Source organism: Lithobates pipiens, unplaced genomic scaffold (assembly GCF_037356315.1).
Source record: "Lithobates pipiens isolate NorthernLeopardFrog02 unplaced genomic scaffold, aLitPip1_a1.2 Scaffold_3, whole genome shotgun sequence".
NCBI classification, from domain to species: Eukaryota; Metazoa; Chordata; class Amphibia; order Anura; family Ranidae; genus Lithobates; species Lithobates pipiens.
Genome location: NW_027507790.1, coordinates 111,288,863 through 111,305,986, shown reverse-complemented (window position 1 = coordinate 111,305,986; position 17,124 = coordinate 111,288,863). Strand labels below are relative to the sequence as shown.

General features: G+C 38.1%; 1 protein-coding gene across 4 annotated transcripts in view; it reads right to left on the bottom strand.

The window, feature by feature from the left end:
• Positions 1-1,397: 1,397 nt before the first annotated feature.
• ZNF608 (zinc finger protein 608) overlaps positions 1,398-17,124 on the bottom strand; it is a 108,003-nt gene continuing 92,276 nt past the window's right edge. For 2 of the 4 annotated variants that reach the window (XM_077462175.1, XM_077462178.1), the window contains exons 4-10: positions 16,512-16,599; positions 12,515-14,963; positions 10,160-10,565; positions 7,918-8,093; positions 6,025-6,178; positions 4,925-5,006; positions 1,398-2,408 (exon numbers count right to left, since the gene is read on the bottom strand). In XM_077462175.1, coding sequence (XP_077318301.1) covers positions 2,402-2,408; positions 4,925-5,006; positions 6,025-6,178; positions 7,918-8,093; positions 10,160-10,565; positions 12,515-14,963; positions 16,512-16,599 — 3,362 coding nt within the window. In that variant the 3' untranslated portion in view covers positions 1,398-2,401. Of the gene's footprint in view, positions 2,409-4,920; positions 5,007-6,024; positions 6,179-7,917; positions 8,094-10,159; positions 10,566-12,514; positions 14,964-16,511; positions 16,600-17,124 lie in introns of those variants that run through there. The other 2 variants (XM_077462177.1, XM_077462176.1) reach the window with 2 other exon arrangements.

Sequence of the window (17,124 nt, the reverse complement as noted above, 5' to 3'; positions counted from 1 at the left end):
CATATGAGCATTGAACAAAATTTTTCAAATCCACATTTGTGCCATACATGTGCCGTACGTGCCAAGAGGACCAGTTGTAAATATATTTCTCCATTTGCGTGTTTTTTATAGCTATCTAAGTTTCCATCTCCCACTGGGAGTTAAGGTCGGAGACCATCTTGAATAATGTAGGATCATCTGTGGTTCTCCATAGTCTGGTAATATGTAGCAGCTAATAACAGGTTTATCACTATAGATCTGGTGTTTGGGGAAAATTTCTCTATGTCAATATGCAGCAGCATTAAAGCCGGGTAGATAACATAACAAATATTTGTTTCCAGAAGGATGTGAGAGATTTACAGAACCAAAGAGTATGGGCTAGGGAGCCTATGCTGCCACATTGTCTCCAACAGTTGGGGGAGGTACTATGGTATATCTTTGAGAGCTTGTATAGGGTTAAGTACCACCGGTGAAGAGTTTTCTGGTAAGCCTCCCAGTGATTGGAGTGGGGGGGGGGGGGCTTTGTAAGTTGCTCTGAATGAACGTTGTCACATAGTAGCTCCTTCATGCATCCTGTTAGGGAAGTGACCCATGTATATGGTTGATGGTTGCTTAGGACCTCATAGAAGGATGCAATAATTATTTTGGGATAAGATGGGTGTGTGAAGAAGTTATATATGGGTTCAGGAATCTTGGTCATTGGTGTAAGTTTAAAGGTGTAGAGGAAGTGGGCTATTTTCATGTAGGTGTAGATGTCTGTGGCTGGGAGGTTAAATTCTTTGCAGAGTGTCAAACATTTTTACAATCTTGTCTATCATAAGGTCTGGAAGTGTCATGATGCCATGCGACTGCCAGTGATGCATTGGTAAGTTGGGTATATGGGTGCTTAGAGCCCTCAGAGGGATTGGAAGTTTGTGGATAGGGAGAGAAGATAAATGTGTTGAGGAAAGTTGCTTCCAAGCCTCTAAGGATGCAGTGATGGAGGAAAATGGTGCTAAAAGAGGAAGTAAACCTATTTCAGTTAGAAGGAGGGAATTGACTAGCCCATTACTAGAGCAAGGTCTCTATGATGGACCATATTTTTCTGCGGTGGGATTTCACTAATAATATATATTGGTCCAGAGCTATGGCATGATAGTAGGTACAGATGTGAGGTAACCCAACACCTCCCTTGTAGTAAGCTCTGGTTAAGGTAGAATTAGCACAATGAGGTGTTTTTGAATCCCATATAAATGTAGTAATTTGCTTTTGTTGTGCTGTAAGGAATAAAACAAGGGGATATTGCATGTATTGCAGAATGTGCTGCCATTTTTTTTGCCCTGAAATACATTAATAATTTCAGAAGGTAGTCACCTGTGATTTACTTATGAAAGTTTTCTAAATGAAATCAAATAACAAAACTACAATGGACAACGCAGTACAAAAACAACTTCTTTAATTTTGATTGCCAAATTATTTAAGGCAGGTATAAAAAGAAAGCGTTCAATATACATTTTACATAAAATAAACTAGATTACAGCATAAAACAAGTAACCAGGCAATGGCATTATATTCTCTCTTCTAAAACTGGATAATTGTAAACATTAAAAAAAGACTGCAGGACTATTCAAGTAATAGAACAATCACAGATGTCTTGTGGTATGCAGGTCTTCAGGTTATTTGTCATTCAAGATTAAAAGAGACATTTTATTATTCACAGATGTTCATTATTTACTCAGATTTATACAGTATGTACAGCAGATTTACTTTTTTTTATCTTATACCATGGTACTGGCAACCCCATGCCTTCCATATGTACATTTTCACAATACACAATTACAATAAAACAATTATTACAATAACATTTTACACTGATGCATCTTAACGGGAGCCACCAAAGAGACATCTACATTGTACCAAAGTGTCCTCATTTTACAGCCTGCCTTACAGCCTATGGCCAATATGATTAGTTTCTGCAAGTTTCAGGCACGTGAATACATAACAATATTTACATTATAAGGAAGAAAAATAATCAACAGCCATTTGTAGTAAACACTAGTCAACATGACAGTTACATTTTTTTTCTTTTTAAATCGGGTAGTGTGCAGATTAGCAGCAGACTCTATGAGTGTGTGAGCCTGGTTATAGATACAAAAATGTAAAGAATATATATTTATTTATATATATTTGTGTGCATGTTAATATACAAACATAATGCTGCATGTATTGTACTTGCACACAGACATTTATTACAGGAACATATTATTCCGCTATTAAAAAAAATAAAAATAAACAAGAATCTGGAATTTACAACACAAAAATGAAATGACGTGTTTTGCCTCCCATTTAGGCATTCTAGGTAAACACCATGGAACTGATGTCTGTAATTAATCACTCTCCCATGTGATCCAGTCACATGATTTAATGTACATTTTCTATGTATTCATTCCCTGAAAAAGAAAAAAAAATAATTAACATTACTATTATTAGTTTTATAATTAGGGGACAAATTTGTTACATACAAGTACACATATTTAAACTGCACTGTACAATGCACACATCCTAATCATGAGGACATTTTCATTTTATTATCACAGAAATGTTATTGTCGGTATACATTCATTTATTTATTTAATACTGAGTGGAAGATCAGAGAGAAAGATGGAACATACATTTCTAACAGTCTCATGGGTGCCCTTTGAATTGTTATCAAACAAGCTTGATTTCATGGTTGGAAAAATTCCCATTATACATACAATGAAATTTATCCTGCTGGGTCTTGTAAACCCATGTTGCATAATTCTAAAGTGTACAGGGTTGACCAGCAAAAGGTAGTTTGAAAAATGCTCAACGATGACTTACATAAATCTGCCATTTAATTCCTATACTTAGTTTTTCAGATTCCATGAACATCTAAATACTCGGCTCTTTATTCATTTGTTTATTGTTTTATGTGCTGACAGTAATCCTTACAGAAGCAAGCACAAAAATGTAACTGCTCTGCAGATTAAATAGTAATTGTCACTTTCCTATTAATCTTGGACTAAGCAGCACAAAAACGTTCACTGAAACTTGTGCTTTTCTGCGTTTAAAGCCAAACATAGGGTGCTTATAAACCTGAGATGGCAGTTGCCCAATTCAGCTTTTTTTTTACTAGATTAAGGGACAATCTCCTGCCTGTGAGTGGCCCCTGCGTATTACCTTCTGTTAATAAAAAATGGTGGGCTCATTGGAGCACTATTTCTAAGCTCTGCTGTGCTTACAGCTTGCGCATGGCACAATGTCTGTGATCACAGTGACATAAGCACAGATCATACAAAATTATCAAAGCCAATCAGAGTGGCTCTGTACCTTAACCAATCACAGATATCACCAGTGTTAATACTGCTTTGTTTAAAAACATTCACCCCATTCACAATGGAGAAAGGAAAGGATGAAGGATTATAGGAAGGAATGAATTGGCAGCAGATTTTAGGTGTGTGTGTGTACGTGGGGGGAGGGAGGAGAGATTAAAATGTCACAGACCACCAAACGTTTTTTTTTTAAACCACCGACCCCTAAAGTTGGAGGTGGGGTGGGGGGGGGGGGGGTGGGTTATAATGCCACTGACCATTTTAGAACAAAATGTAGACAAAACTTTTTTATTGTAGCTGATAGTTGTTTCCTTTATATGATAACAAAAAATGTGGCTAATAATTACCACAAAAGTAAAGCATTACCTGTCTCAAAAATGATGTGCAGTTCATTTGGGTAATCTACCAGCTAGTACTCAAGTGGGTACAATAACTACCCCAGTTTCCCCCGATTACCTGCCAAAAGGCCCTACTTACAGCTCTGTCTCTTGCTTATAATATTAATATTAAAATTACTGGTAAGTTTATAAGTTAATATAGAATTCTTAAATATTCTGATGTGGATTTGCCAAAGGGTAGTGGGATCATGCTTAAGTTTGGAGTAACAACATAAAACATTCTTAAAATGTTCCAGGATCTCTCCCCGACCATATTAACCTGTCAGACCTGGAGGGCTGAGGAGTTGGAGCGTAGAATATACTCCCGATAGATTCCACCTTCCACACCACATTTGATGACCTCCATCCAAATGGAGGGGGATAGGACACCGGGAGGCTCTCACCCTGCACAGTGTGATCCCAGCCGGGGTGCAGGTGAGGCCCAGTAGGTGATAGACATTGAAAGTCCGAATATTAGGGGTGTAAGTGGAACTGGAGGAGACAGTTCAGAGTATTAAGCTTTTAGTTTTATGTTGCCCTCTGAGTATACCTTTGTGACTGGCGGCTATGTTTTATGTCTCTAACGCTTGTATCAAGATATTAGTTCTGTTTCCGTGCTTTGTAAACTCAATAAAATCTTTGAAAGTAAAAAAATTCTTAAAATGTATTGTAACCTTTGCTAGTGCTGTTACATTTATATTTTACTTTCTCCTATAACCAACCCCAAACAAGTCCTATACTCACCTTTCCTCGATCCAGTAAGATATTGCCATGAAACTCTGAAACCACCTGTCTACGAATGCACAGTATCCTTTTATTTATTCCTAGGGAGACTCTGTGCTCCAGCATAGTACAAACTATTAATAGGATTGAATGGAGGGTTTCACTAGTTTATAATCTTTATTCAAGTGGACATGGTTTTTTAAACCTATAGCATTAATTCTTTAATGCCTATGACTCCTCAATACGAATGTTTCAATTAAATTATTTCAACTTATATGACGTAAATGTCTTTCTATAACCTTTTTTTTCTTATTTTATTTATAATGTACTGTGTATACATAATGGAAAACATACCATTGTACTGTTTTGTTTTTGTTTTATTTGCTTGCGTTATAAAGCACCAGGGCTCCATGATGGTTAAAATTTGCAATACTGAAAAGTTCCACTCAAATTTCTAAATGCATGTATAGATATTAATAGATACAATGCCATTGACTAAGATACTCTATTTACCTTCTTTGTGTAGGAAACATACCGGATGCAGATGCCTGAGCAGCCACCTGTTGAGTGGCAACAAGGGTAGCAGAGGTCAACCCTAGAGGAAAAGCCCCGTGTGAGTACATTCACTTGAATGCAGTGCACATGCATCACAAACTCCCTCCCCCTAACTTTTCACAAATAAAACAGTCGCACCATTACAAATATAAGACAATGAATTTCAATTTGGCTGGTGGACTGAGAAAATAATTCACACAATCACTATGCTTTCTACTAGACAATCTTCACTCCCATGCTACGTCCATAACATTATTATATTTTTTCTTAAACCATAGAGTGGACTTATTCAGTATATTTATACATATATGTATTTTATCTTTCACACCCTGAAATTAATAATGAAACCTATCAGTATGCATACAGATCAGAACATATTTCTCTGATGTTTAACCAGTTTATTTTAAATATACACAAATAACAGAAAATGCATGAAATCTATTCTTTTTCAATTTTATAAAGATGGTAAGGTTAGACAAGACTTTACACCCAATTGCTCTGAATGAAGTCATCTAGATACAACGAAGTGTAAAATTAACAGTATTTTATGCTAGTGTGTGACCTTGCTGCATTGTCTATTATGCCATAATGTTCATTAAAGAACATACAAGCTCATTCTGCACTGTCCAAAGTCTACAGTACATAGTTGCTAATTTTGCTTTCATGGGTAGTATGTATACAGCATTGGTGGGATTCTTTGTGAACAAAGGAAGCCATAGCTAAATTGCATCCTAAAACAATAAATACCACACGCTCTTGATAATGTGATACAGATGCTGCTGGATGTCCCAAAGTCATTAAACTGGCAATTTACTTGGCTTGTGCACTGCTGCTGACATGCATACAAATTATTAGACTTCGTATATATTATGCTTTTCTTGTTGACTAAAGACAGTCTTTTGGAATGCAACAAAGATCACAATAGTACTAGATACTTATCAAACACTGTGCTAAACTTGAAATCATACCAAGAACAGAAGCATCATAAAGTTAACAAGCCATAAAATAGAATTAAAGATGATAAAGGATCAAATATTTAAGATAAAACAGGTACTAACCTTGAAATGGGTCATACTGTCCAGGTATGAGAGGATATCCCATCCCAACATGTGTATGATGATGCGTATGAAGATGTCGTTGGCTAAAAGGTGAATGTCGCTCTCTCTCCCTTTCTGTTTCTCGTTCACGCTCAGTTGAAGCTTTTTCTGCCAGCTGTGTAGCAGACACAATGGATTATACAGTGTACATTTTCCAATATACCTCCTGCATAGAGTCTTAAGCTTTAGAATACTAACTAAACACAACACAGATGCTAGCACAAAACTAAAAAAATAATTAGGCACAGTATTCAGATAGTGTGTTCACTCCAATTCCTGATCAGAGACTCAAAATGGTAGGCGGTTTTAGAAAGTATGTTGTGGCACACAATCAGAGTATCATATATTTTCTAAAAAAAAATAATCCCAAAAACACGATGTCCAAATTAAATAACATGTAATGCAATAGCTAAATTTAAATGTTTATATTAAAGTGTGAACTTTATTACAGATTCATTTATTAAGGTTTAACAGATAATAATTTTAAAGTGAACTTGTTTTTTGAAAGGCTAAACTGTAGATTCACTTTAATAATGGCAACAACAGCAGCTTTTATTTAACTTTGCTCTTCCATACCTATATTTAACCCTTTGTCGACCTCCTTGCATATGAGTATCACAGCAGAGCACCTCTCCTGTGCCGGATCATATACCTAGTACATGATCCGGCACCTCTGGGTAGTGGCTGTGCTGTGGTTAGCCACAGCACAAGCCGTTCAGTGGGTGCTGGCCGATGGATGTCCGATGGCACTTGCTGATCAGTGAGGAGACACAGAACTGAGCTCTGCCTATGTAAATAAGGCACAGCTCTGTTTGGTCATGCCAGGATGTAGTGGATTTTGTTTCCCTGAAAAGCAGGCAATTAAATCCAGCACATCCCTTAGTAAAAACTGCACACAATAAACACAAAAACTGATTTTTAACCTCTTCCCAGCCAGTGTCATTAGTACATTGACAGTGCATTTTTATAGCACTGATCACTGTATCAGTGTCACTGGTTCCCACAAAGTGCCAAAACTGTTAGTGTCAGATTGTCCGCCGTAATATTGCAGTCCCGATATAAGTCAATGATTGCCATCATTACTATTATAAGAAATAAATAAATAAAACCATAGTTTTAGACCATATAATGTTTGCACAAGCCACTCAATATACACTTATTGGGAGTTTTAGCAAAAATATGTAGCAGAATACATATTGGCCTAAATTTCTGAATAAATTAGATTTAAACAAATTTTTTAGATATGTTTTATAGCAGAAAGTAAAAAAATCATTATTGGTCTTATTTTTGCTTATAGTGCTAAAAAAAAAAGAAAAAACTGTGGTGATCAAAGAGCACCAAAAGAGAGCTCTATTTGTAGGGGGAAATTATATCAATTTCAATTATGTACAGTATTGCATGACCACGCAATTATTAGATAAAATAACACAGTGACAAAAAACAAAACATGACCTAGTCATGAAAGGGGGGGGGGGGCTAAATCTGTGCAAGTGGACATCAGCAGCTTTTATTTAACTTTGATCTTCTATATCTATATTTAATCATCAAGAGTAAAAAAAAAATGGGAATGACAGGTATGCGGAAGCATGTAACAATATTCTACAGCCCATATGCAAACACTGGTGCTTGGCAAATGGTCCTTTAGCAGCCACCTCTGTTACATGGTGGCAGGGAGAGAGTCCTAACCCCTGTGTGAGTTTCTGGCTGCCAAATGGAGTGGCAAAATACTGTAGCATTGTAATAAATAATGAACATAGAGAATAGGTTCAAATGAAAAATGTTTTAAACATCAAATTGAAAACAAATAGAAAAGGCAGATGTGTTTAAAAACAACACAGATGATATGGCACTTACAGCTGGAGATTTGGTGCGGTACTGATTGGCATGCTGCTGCAGCAAGTCCAATGCTTTCGATTCAGATGATGGTTTTGAGCCCATACTAGGACTGGTGCTGGCTTTCTCAGGTTCTTCTCTTCCTGAAACTTTTCCATAAACAGAGTAGTGAGGAAATCCTGGGGAAAGATAAGCCCCTAAGACAAATAGAAAGAAATATTTTTACTATGGGTAAGGTTTCATTTGCTTTTAAATATTAGAGTATTACTTTTTGCCAGAAATGGCAATGCTTGTTCTAACACCTTGAAGGAGTACATACAGCTGCAAATTATATACGGGATAGATAGATAGATAGACAGAAGTTCTGCAGGTTGTGTGAGTGCCCAGGTGCACACACCCATTATAAGGCACATCTGAGCATAGTTCATGGGAGTTGGTGTGGGAGCAGTTGCTGCAACCAGGAGAGAGGTGTGCTACTGTTTAAGAACCCAGGCAATATCCTTGAGACGGCACTCCATATGGGAGAGGTTCCAGGTCAGTGGACAGGGAGTTGGGCCAGCTGAGAGAGTCGGGGAGACCATAGCTGAGACAACTGAAAGAGAGTGTCTTGGGGACCAGAGGGGACCATGAGTCTTGGAGGAGTGTGAAAGCCTGGAGTGTCAGGAGAACCCCTTCGTAGAGTGGGCCTGTGCACCAAGGCTGAGTGAGCCTTGAGAGTCAGGTGGCTTGGCATTGTTGTTTGTGTTGTAATTTTTGGGAGAAGAACCCTTGTGTGGGCAACTCATGCATGTATGTACTTTTATTTTTGTTACTTTCAATAACAGTGGGCTACCACGCCCTTAAACCTAAGTTCCTGTTGGCTGTGAACTCACTGAAATGCATCTACCACTGAGCTAGACACCCCCCCAATATCACAATATATAGGTTTGGGCATTTTTGGACTGTAAAATTATTCAGGAAATATGTAATATTTCTTTGACTTTGTGGATTGTGTAGGAAAGAATGCTATATAGGAAAGTGATCAGCCAGTGATACCATCAGACTATGCTGTGTGTGAACCCTTACATTGCCCAATTCCAGCACTGTCTATTGTGACTAGACAAGGATTTGGCTTTGCAGGGCTTAAGAAAACAACAACAAGGGATTACAGCCATGCTAAAGACGTGTTCTCTTACGCAATGATTTTCCAACTTGTTGGGAAGTCTCTGCTTAACTTGCTCTAATCTTTTTCCATTTCAATTAAGAAAAGGAAAATAAGGTGTAAATCAGGTGTTTATCTCCTCTCTTCATCAGCAAGGATTGAAAAATGCATCACAACAGGTCCATGATGGGGAAGATATATTTTTTTTATATATGGTGAGATAGCAGCCTGTCTGGTATACCAAGAGTAAACCTGACCAAAGACATTAGATGTCAGTGAGATTGTGCAACAAAATCTCTAGTATATTTTAAGTGGAACTAAACCCTGCTGTATTCACCTCCTCTCTAGTGATGCAACGGGCATCTTCTCCCTGGCTTGTCCCAGGTTTTGGGTTTTTGGCCATCTCCATTGGCTGGACTAGGATAATATTACTCGGAACTTAATTTTTCATGGCACTAAAGCATGCCAAGAATGCACATTGGGTTGCACATGCAAATCTCATTGTACATTCTAAAACATGTAGCAAAGAAGAAAATAATATGCCTTTATTGCGGTAGACAAGTATGGGATAGATTTACAGGAAAATAAATTTTTTACTTGAATGGGAAGCTGCACTTTTCAATGAAATTTGCCCCAGAGTTTAGTGAATTAGATGAATCACTGTTGACCATCCACTCATGGGCAAGCAAAAATGTTGTTATTTTATTTGCTTGCATATAATTGGGCATTTTTAGGGCCTAGAGTAAGTTGCCTTGCAAATTACAACATCCCTTACAAAGTGAACAGCCTATTTGCCATTAGTAAATCAACCTCTGTGTCTTTTCTGAAATAAAAATCCTTCCTTCCTTTCTTTCAATTCAGGGCTACATTCAACATTAAGCAATGCTCTAACATGAGCACTGCAGCTAAAATCTATGCAGAGAAAAAACTTTCTATGACTGACCAGAAAAACATTTAGCTGACTAAATTAATACACAATTTTACAATAAAGTAACTGCTCTGTTTTGAAGAGTTTAAAAGGTATACATTCACATAAAAAAACCTGGAAAACAAATATCCCTTTTCCCTACAGATGTTTGAAAAAGTTATAAAAACTGTATGGTTTGAATATATGTTATTTACCTGGATAACTGTGCATCAAAACTGGAGACACTGCTCGATATGCTGGGTGATTGGGATCATACATCTGCGTATATGGGTAGGCATGCAAATACTGAATATATGATTGATGTTGGCTCATAGGTGAGGAAACAGCAACTCTTGCATTTCTTGAATCTTTCCAGTTTACAGGAGTCTTCCTGTCCTCATTCCTGCTCTTGTTTTCTTCTCCTAACTGGGATTCTGGGCGCTTGACCTCTTTGGTCTCTTCTTTTGTGACTGGTAATGTCACTGGTAACGCACTCTCTTTAGAAGGAGTTTTCTGCAAATGTTCTTCCTTTATCTTCTTGTCTCTCTCTACTTCCTCAGATTTTTGCTGTTCTATGTATTTTGACTGGTAAATATAGTGGTGCCATCTTGAGTCAGCATCCTTAATAGAGGAACATTTAATTCAGTTAAACCAGATATTAATTGTGAGAAGCCTTAATGTACAAGTACATATAATCTACAGCTGATAAAAAATGATAAAAATTGCATTTTTTCATTAAAATTGGGGTTACTTGTAAGAAAGAAAAAAAACAAGAAAAAAAAAACTTTTTACTGGATGATTGTAATGGACTCTCTCTTTACTGATTGGTAAACATCACTCATGAAATTGTATTGATTGTAATAGAATCTCTCTATACTGGTTGGTAAGCCCCAGTCATGAAATCTGAACAAAGCACATATAGCTGTAGTGTTTACTTGTCTTTCTCCAAAGCTCTAAATGTCATTTCGCTCTGGTGCTTTGTTTCTCTGTCATCAGCATGTAGAGCGCTTATCACGCAGCTTGTCTATTCAGAACACAGCTCTGCATCCTTCCTTCATTCCTGTGCTGTGTGTAATGGGGGGTTTGTTCCCTTCCTTCACTCAGCTCTCACACACTGTAAGCCCCTGTACACACGGTCGGAGATTTCGACAACCAAATCCGTCGGATTTTGTCCGTCGGATCTTGTCCGAAACTGTTGCATACACACGGTCGGACAAAGTTGTCGAAAAATCCGATCTTTCAGAACGTGATGACGTAATTTCGTTACGATGGGACTACATTCAGGCTAGTAGCCAATAGCTTTGATGTAGGAATTTGATCTGAGCATGCGTGGCACTTGGTCCGATCAAAATTCTCTACACATGATCGGAGTATGTCCGATCGGCCCAGTTGGTCAGGAAATATTTCCAACAAGTTGGAAAATTGGGTCCGACGGATATTCCGATGGAATCAGTCCGATGCATACCACACACAGTCGGATTATCCGACAACACGGTCCGATAGGACACATTCCGACGGATTCTCCGACCGTGTGTACAAGGGCTACAAGAACTCTAACTGCAGCTCTCCCTAGCCTTCCCTGTGCTCCTTTTAGATGAAGAAGAATTTTATCCAGTACTTTTGAAGGAATGTAAAAAAAGAGAAAAATGCAGATAAACAAGTAAAACTTATCTAGAAGAATTTGTTTCATCTCTGTGTATCATCTGAGACTGTTCACATCACTGGGCATATGTAAGGGTTTATAACCACTTTAAAGTGTCCCAATTTAAAATACATGAACTCTGTAAAATAGCATGTTTATATTGTAAAGTGCTGTGCAAACTTTTAGCGCTATATAAATCCTGTATAATAATAATAATAATAATAATAATACTTTTTAATACTTTCCTTTCTAGCAGACACTGAGATAAAAATTAGCTTTCTTTAAAAGCTAAGGTCACTGCTGGTATTCAACACTTTCAGGTAAGTAATAACCATGTTATTTTACAGACTTTGCGTCACACATGTTAAGATCACTTTATGTGCACTTTCCACTTTAAAGGTAGCTATAAATTACCCAATGATAGAAAGAAGGGACCCTAGACCAGCTTCTGGCATCTGAGGTGCTCCATATTAAACTGTGACATTCAATTTGTTAGAAAATCTCTCTGAGTGGACTTTAATCTTTATTCCTTTTAGTACCATTGGTTGAGAGTTACAGAAGATCCTAGTATCATATCACAAAAATTATATCTGTTGTTCTTAGGAAGACATCTGCTTATCCTAAATCTACTAAGATTAGTAACATTTTCCTCATGTGTCAGATACAATTTATGCCTTTGTATGATTTTAGAATAATTTGAGCTTTGCAAAACAGAAAAAGTACAAACAAACAAATATGGAAGCTTACAAAAGTAAAACTGTAATAACTGATAAAGAATCATACAAATGAACCAAAGTGTAAACAATCCAATTGTTGCAAAGCCAAGCTGTAACTGTAATTCAAGTTTGAAGAATGAATAGAGAAATATTTCATAATGCAAACCTTAAGAAACCAGGTAAATCTCTCATTAATTAATTATAGGTCTTACCTGTTTAAATCGTGCAGTGGGATCTACTCCTGTTTGCTTCATTGAATCCATTACAGATTTCATTTCAACTGCCTCTTTTATGAGTTGGTGGTTTTCCATCTGCTTTGCCTTGAAGCTATCACATGAAAGTTGCTGATGATTAGGCAACATTTGTGGTTTCACTTGATCTTCTGTTTTACTGACAACACCTATTTTAGAGTTCACTTTACTTGGTTCAGGAGTAGAAGGTGCTTTTGAAATGGTAGCAGATGGCATATTTTTAATTTTGCTATCATCTTTTCCTGGCTCCTTAGAAGAACTGTCAACTTTTCTTTCACACTCCCTTCCAGTTTGTGCTATTTTTTGTTCTGCCATTCTCTGGTCTTCATAATATTTTTCATACTGTTGCCTATATGCAGGGTTTGATGCAATTAAAGACTTTTGGTCCATATATAGTCCATAGGCATACTGTCCATAGTAAAGTGACTGGGCTAGTGCAGGGTGCCTCTGTGTGATAACAGATTGATGCTGAGGTGGCACATTATTGGAACTTATGTCATTCTTTTTACTCTCCATATTGTCCAAGTTCTCTTTCTTTTCAACTTCATCATCTATTTCCTTTTTGCTTTTACCACCCTGAGGGGAATTAATATTTCCAGTTACAGTAGTGTTGACCTGTCCAGAATGCACATAGGTTGGGGAATAATAAGGGTCATAACCATGATAATATGGAGAATGAGATTCTTTCATGTGAGATGATTGAGAAATAGGTGTAGAATGACCCTTAACAACATTGTCTTTATTACATATAATTTCAGAGGGAGAGCTAGTCTTTGACCTCATGCCCTCTGATCTGCTATCAGAACCACCATCATCAGCAGCATCTGAAATATCAGAGTATGCTGGACTATTTGTCTTTGCAGCAGAACTATCACCACCATTTTGTGTCATGACATGCAATGGAGCCATGGGGGACTGTCCATTTATCACAGTGCTGCATTCAACCCTAGAGGCACTTCCTATAGATGGGCTTGGCGCATTGTCTGTAAATGTATAGACCTTATCAGCTTCAGCCTTGATACTAGCCATTCGGCTTTCTTGTGTTTCAGGCAGTCCATTAGTAAGAGATTCGCTCTTGTTAAGATTATCTTTTACAAAATTACCAGATAAATCCTTTCCAGATGCTTTTAAATCCTCTACTTTACACATTTTAGAGTCTGCCTTAGGGCTTACAGCATCTTTACTTTCCTTCTCCTTTAGTTTTCTTTTTTCCTTTTTCTTTTTGTCCTTGAGTGATGTGAGAGAAGGATTTACAGTGCTTGGCTCACCCATAATTGTAGGCTTTGGTTGAATAGGTTTTAATGGGGGGCTCTTTGGTGTTGCCTGGCCAACAGGAGTTGTTAAAGAGGGTAATCCTGTTATTGTTCCTGTAGTAGTGTTTGTAAAGGCTGGACTAGGTATAGCTATTAATTGAGGAGGTGTGGGAGCTGGAGCCGGAGCGATTGGCCGAGCCATTTTCAATTTTGAAAGGTTTTTATCAACCTTACAGTTGTTGGATTTTTTACCTTTTTCATTTTTCTTGTCAATTAGCCCTTCTGCTTCTAGTTTTGGCATTTCTACTGTAAGATTGCCATCTAAGATTGCACAATTGTCCAGTGAAACTGACATGTTTGATATTATGGGAAGGTTATTAAGTTCCACATTAAGAACTTTCTTTTTTCCAGAATTCTTGCCTGCTTTGGAATTCATTTGGTTTGGACAGTTGTTTGCTAAATCTCGTTTGCCCTTTGGTGTGCCAGGGGCACTTTGTGAACCGGGCGACATGGGTGTTTTTATTTGATCCAAACTTGTGCTTGACTCATTGCATTCAAGTGCCACATTGCTCAGTGCTTCCTCACAGTCTGAAACTTTGTCCTCACTATCCTGCTCGAACTCCAGTTTGTTTTCAGCATCCAAATGTGCATGTGCCTGGTGATATCTCAGCCCATTTATGTGCTTGTACTTTTTGTTGCAGTTTGGATGTGGGCAGTCTATTAAAACGGGAGATGAGCAGCCTTGATCCAAAAAAGAAGAGTCATTTTTGCCTTGTGGAGTTGTTGGCATGCTACGAGAATTTGTTCTAACCCTTTTTCCTGATTTATTGTCCTCTGAACTGGAATTCAGATCTAGTTCCATTGGAGGCTTGTTTTTCCTTTTGCCAGCAGGAGAAGGGCTTGCTTTAACATCCTCCATTGAACAGTTTGGAGGGGTACGGCGACCACTTGTATTAATGCTTCCACGTCTCCCTTTCCCATTAGCTCCTCCTCTATTTTTGTTGTGGAACCCTCTCAATTCTGTAAAATTGACATCACCACCAGGAGCTGCTGCTGATGCTGCTGCTGGCGGTGCGCCTGGTGCTGCCGACCTTGCCCTTTTTCCTCTTCCACGGCCCCCGCGCATTTCAAGGTCACTTGTAGGTGAATCACAAAACCTGTACATAAAAAAGAAAAGTTAAAATAATATATAGTCCCTAATAAAGATGCACTTTTCACTATTTTGCAGCCTGTATATGGACCTCCTAGCATCTAACAGTTAGAGTGAATGTTTTATTTGCCTGTGTAAGGGGGAAAAAAATCCCCCTGTAACCATTTGCACATTTTCTTTTTTAACTTTGCCTTCTTTGAATATTACTCTGGGTATCAGGGCATACTTGACTCATTCCACTTCTGTCTATGTGATTGTGCTTGTGTTTAGTGACTGGCATTTAAGCCCTCAGTGCTGGTACATGGTGATTTGAAAAGAGCCAACAGACCTCTGCAAACTCCAAGTCATAAAATGGAATTCAGTTGGTGTATAGGGAAATATAGCCAGCTATGGTGATTAAAATTACACTTAACCTGTTGTTTTGCCCTGCTTAATAGTTTCATCCCAGTTTCTCGCCAGCTGTTGAGAGCAACATCCAGTGGTACAATGACCATGTTTGATGGTCAATCCAGAAGCACATTCCAGATGTTTAGTGAAGGAAATGAACATCTGTGTAAATTTGGTCCTATATATGTATGGTCACCATCTGTTGCAGAACAGGTTGCAGAGATTTAGCCAGACCTGTCTTTATTTAAAGACTTAAGTTTCTTTTAGTGAGTTTCCTTTAATGATTATGCCAAATACCATTTATTTTAATTAATGTAAGAAGACCTGTTCCATGACCTGATTTCTGCTATGTCTCTTTTGTGTTATAATTTTCACATTACACTAGTGTGGAGGAGTGATAGCACGGGCGTTGCTAAGTTCTCTAAAGAACTGAGGCTAGAGCCCATAGCAGCATAGTAAAGAAAGTCATATGGTTGGGCAGGCATATACTTGTGTATATACAGTAATATACATGTGTGTATATCCCAGAGAGCCCCCCTCTTACATCAGGGTCCTCAGAGAACCACCCCTTACATCAGGGTCCCCAGAGAGCCCCCCTTATATCAGGGTCCCCAGAGAGCCTATGCCTTACATTAGAGTCCCCAGAGAGCCTCCCCTTTGCATCAGGTTCCCCAGAGAGCCCCCCACTTACATCAAGGTTCCCAGAGAGCCCCTCTTACATTAGGGTCTCCAGAGAGCCTCCCCCTTAAATTAGGGTCCTCAAAGAACTTCTCTGTTAAATTCAGGGTCCCAGAGAGTCTACCCCTTGCATCAGGGTCCCCAGAAAGCCCCCCACTTACATCAGGGTCTCTAGAGAGCCCCCTCCCCTTGGGGATCCCTGCAGAGACTTGGGGCTACGGGCCCAGATTCAGGGCTATAGCCCAAAAAGCCACTCCCTAGTGATGCCACTGAGTGATAGTATAGCAAATGTATAGTTATGATATAAGGGAGCAAGGATATTGCCTAAACAGTTAGGGTTCAACCACATATAAAATATGGGGAGAGTAAAGTAGGATTAATATGCTCTGATCCTGTATATGAAAGGGCTGGACTCAAAGCTGTATCTATCACATCCACAGGGTACAGCTAGGCAAAGTTGGCTCAGTTTAGATTTAAGTCAGTATCTTACCTTGGAGGTGCCCAGTCATGCTTCGTGCAATCCAGTAAAGTACCAACGTATGTCTTATTCCGCCATGTGACATTAACAACCAAAACACCTGCAAGTTGAAAGAACACTTGTGAGTTTGTATATTTTGGCAGTTTATGAAAACATTGAATCAATGCATTATATACAATTCTATTGTCTTCCTTTTTTTGGTTTTATTGGCCCCTGAAATGTACAGGAAATGGTTTACGTGTATGCACAATCAAGATAGAACCAAAGAATTGACAGCAGGAAATAGCTGTTGCTGAAAATAAAACATTTATTGAAACTGCAACGCATGTCATGCTAGGTTAAAAGTAGAAAGCCATGAGATACACCATCATCAATTTAGACATGTAAACCAGCAAAACATATTACCCTTTTGGAAAAAAAAAAGGATTACCTTTGCTTAAAAGGTATAAAGCTATTCCTTGTTGTGTACAAAATGATCATACCTATCTACTACACAGGCTACAATAGTATGTGCAGCCATTTATTTTAGGTTATTATTCAATTTACCTGAATGTAAATGTCCACCTATAAACATTTTAGGCATGTGTTTAGAAAAAAAATCGGATTCTTCATAAATCTCTTGTAA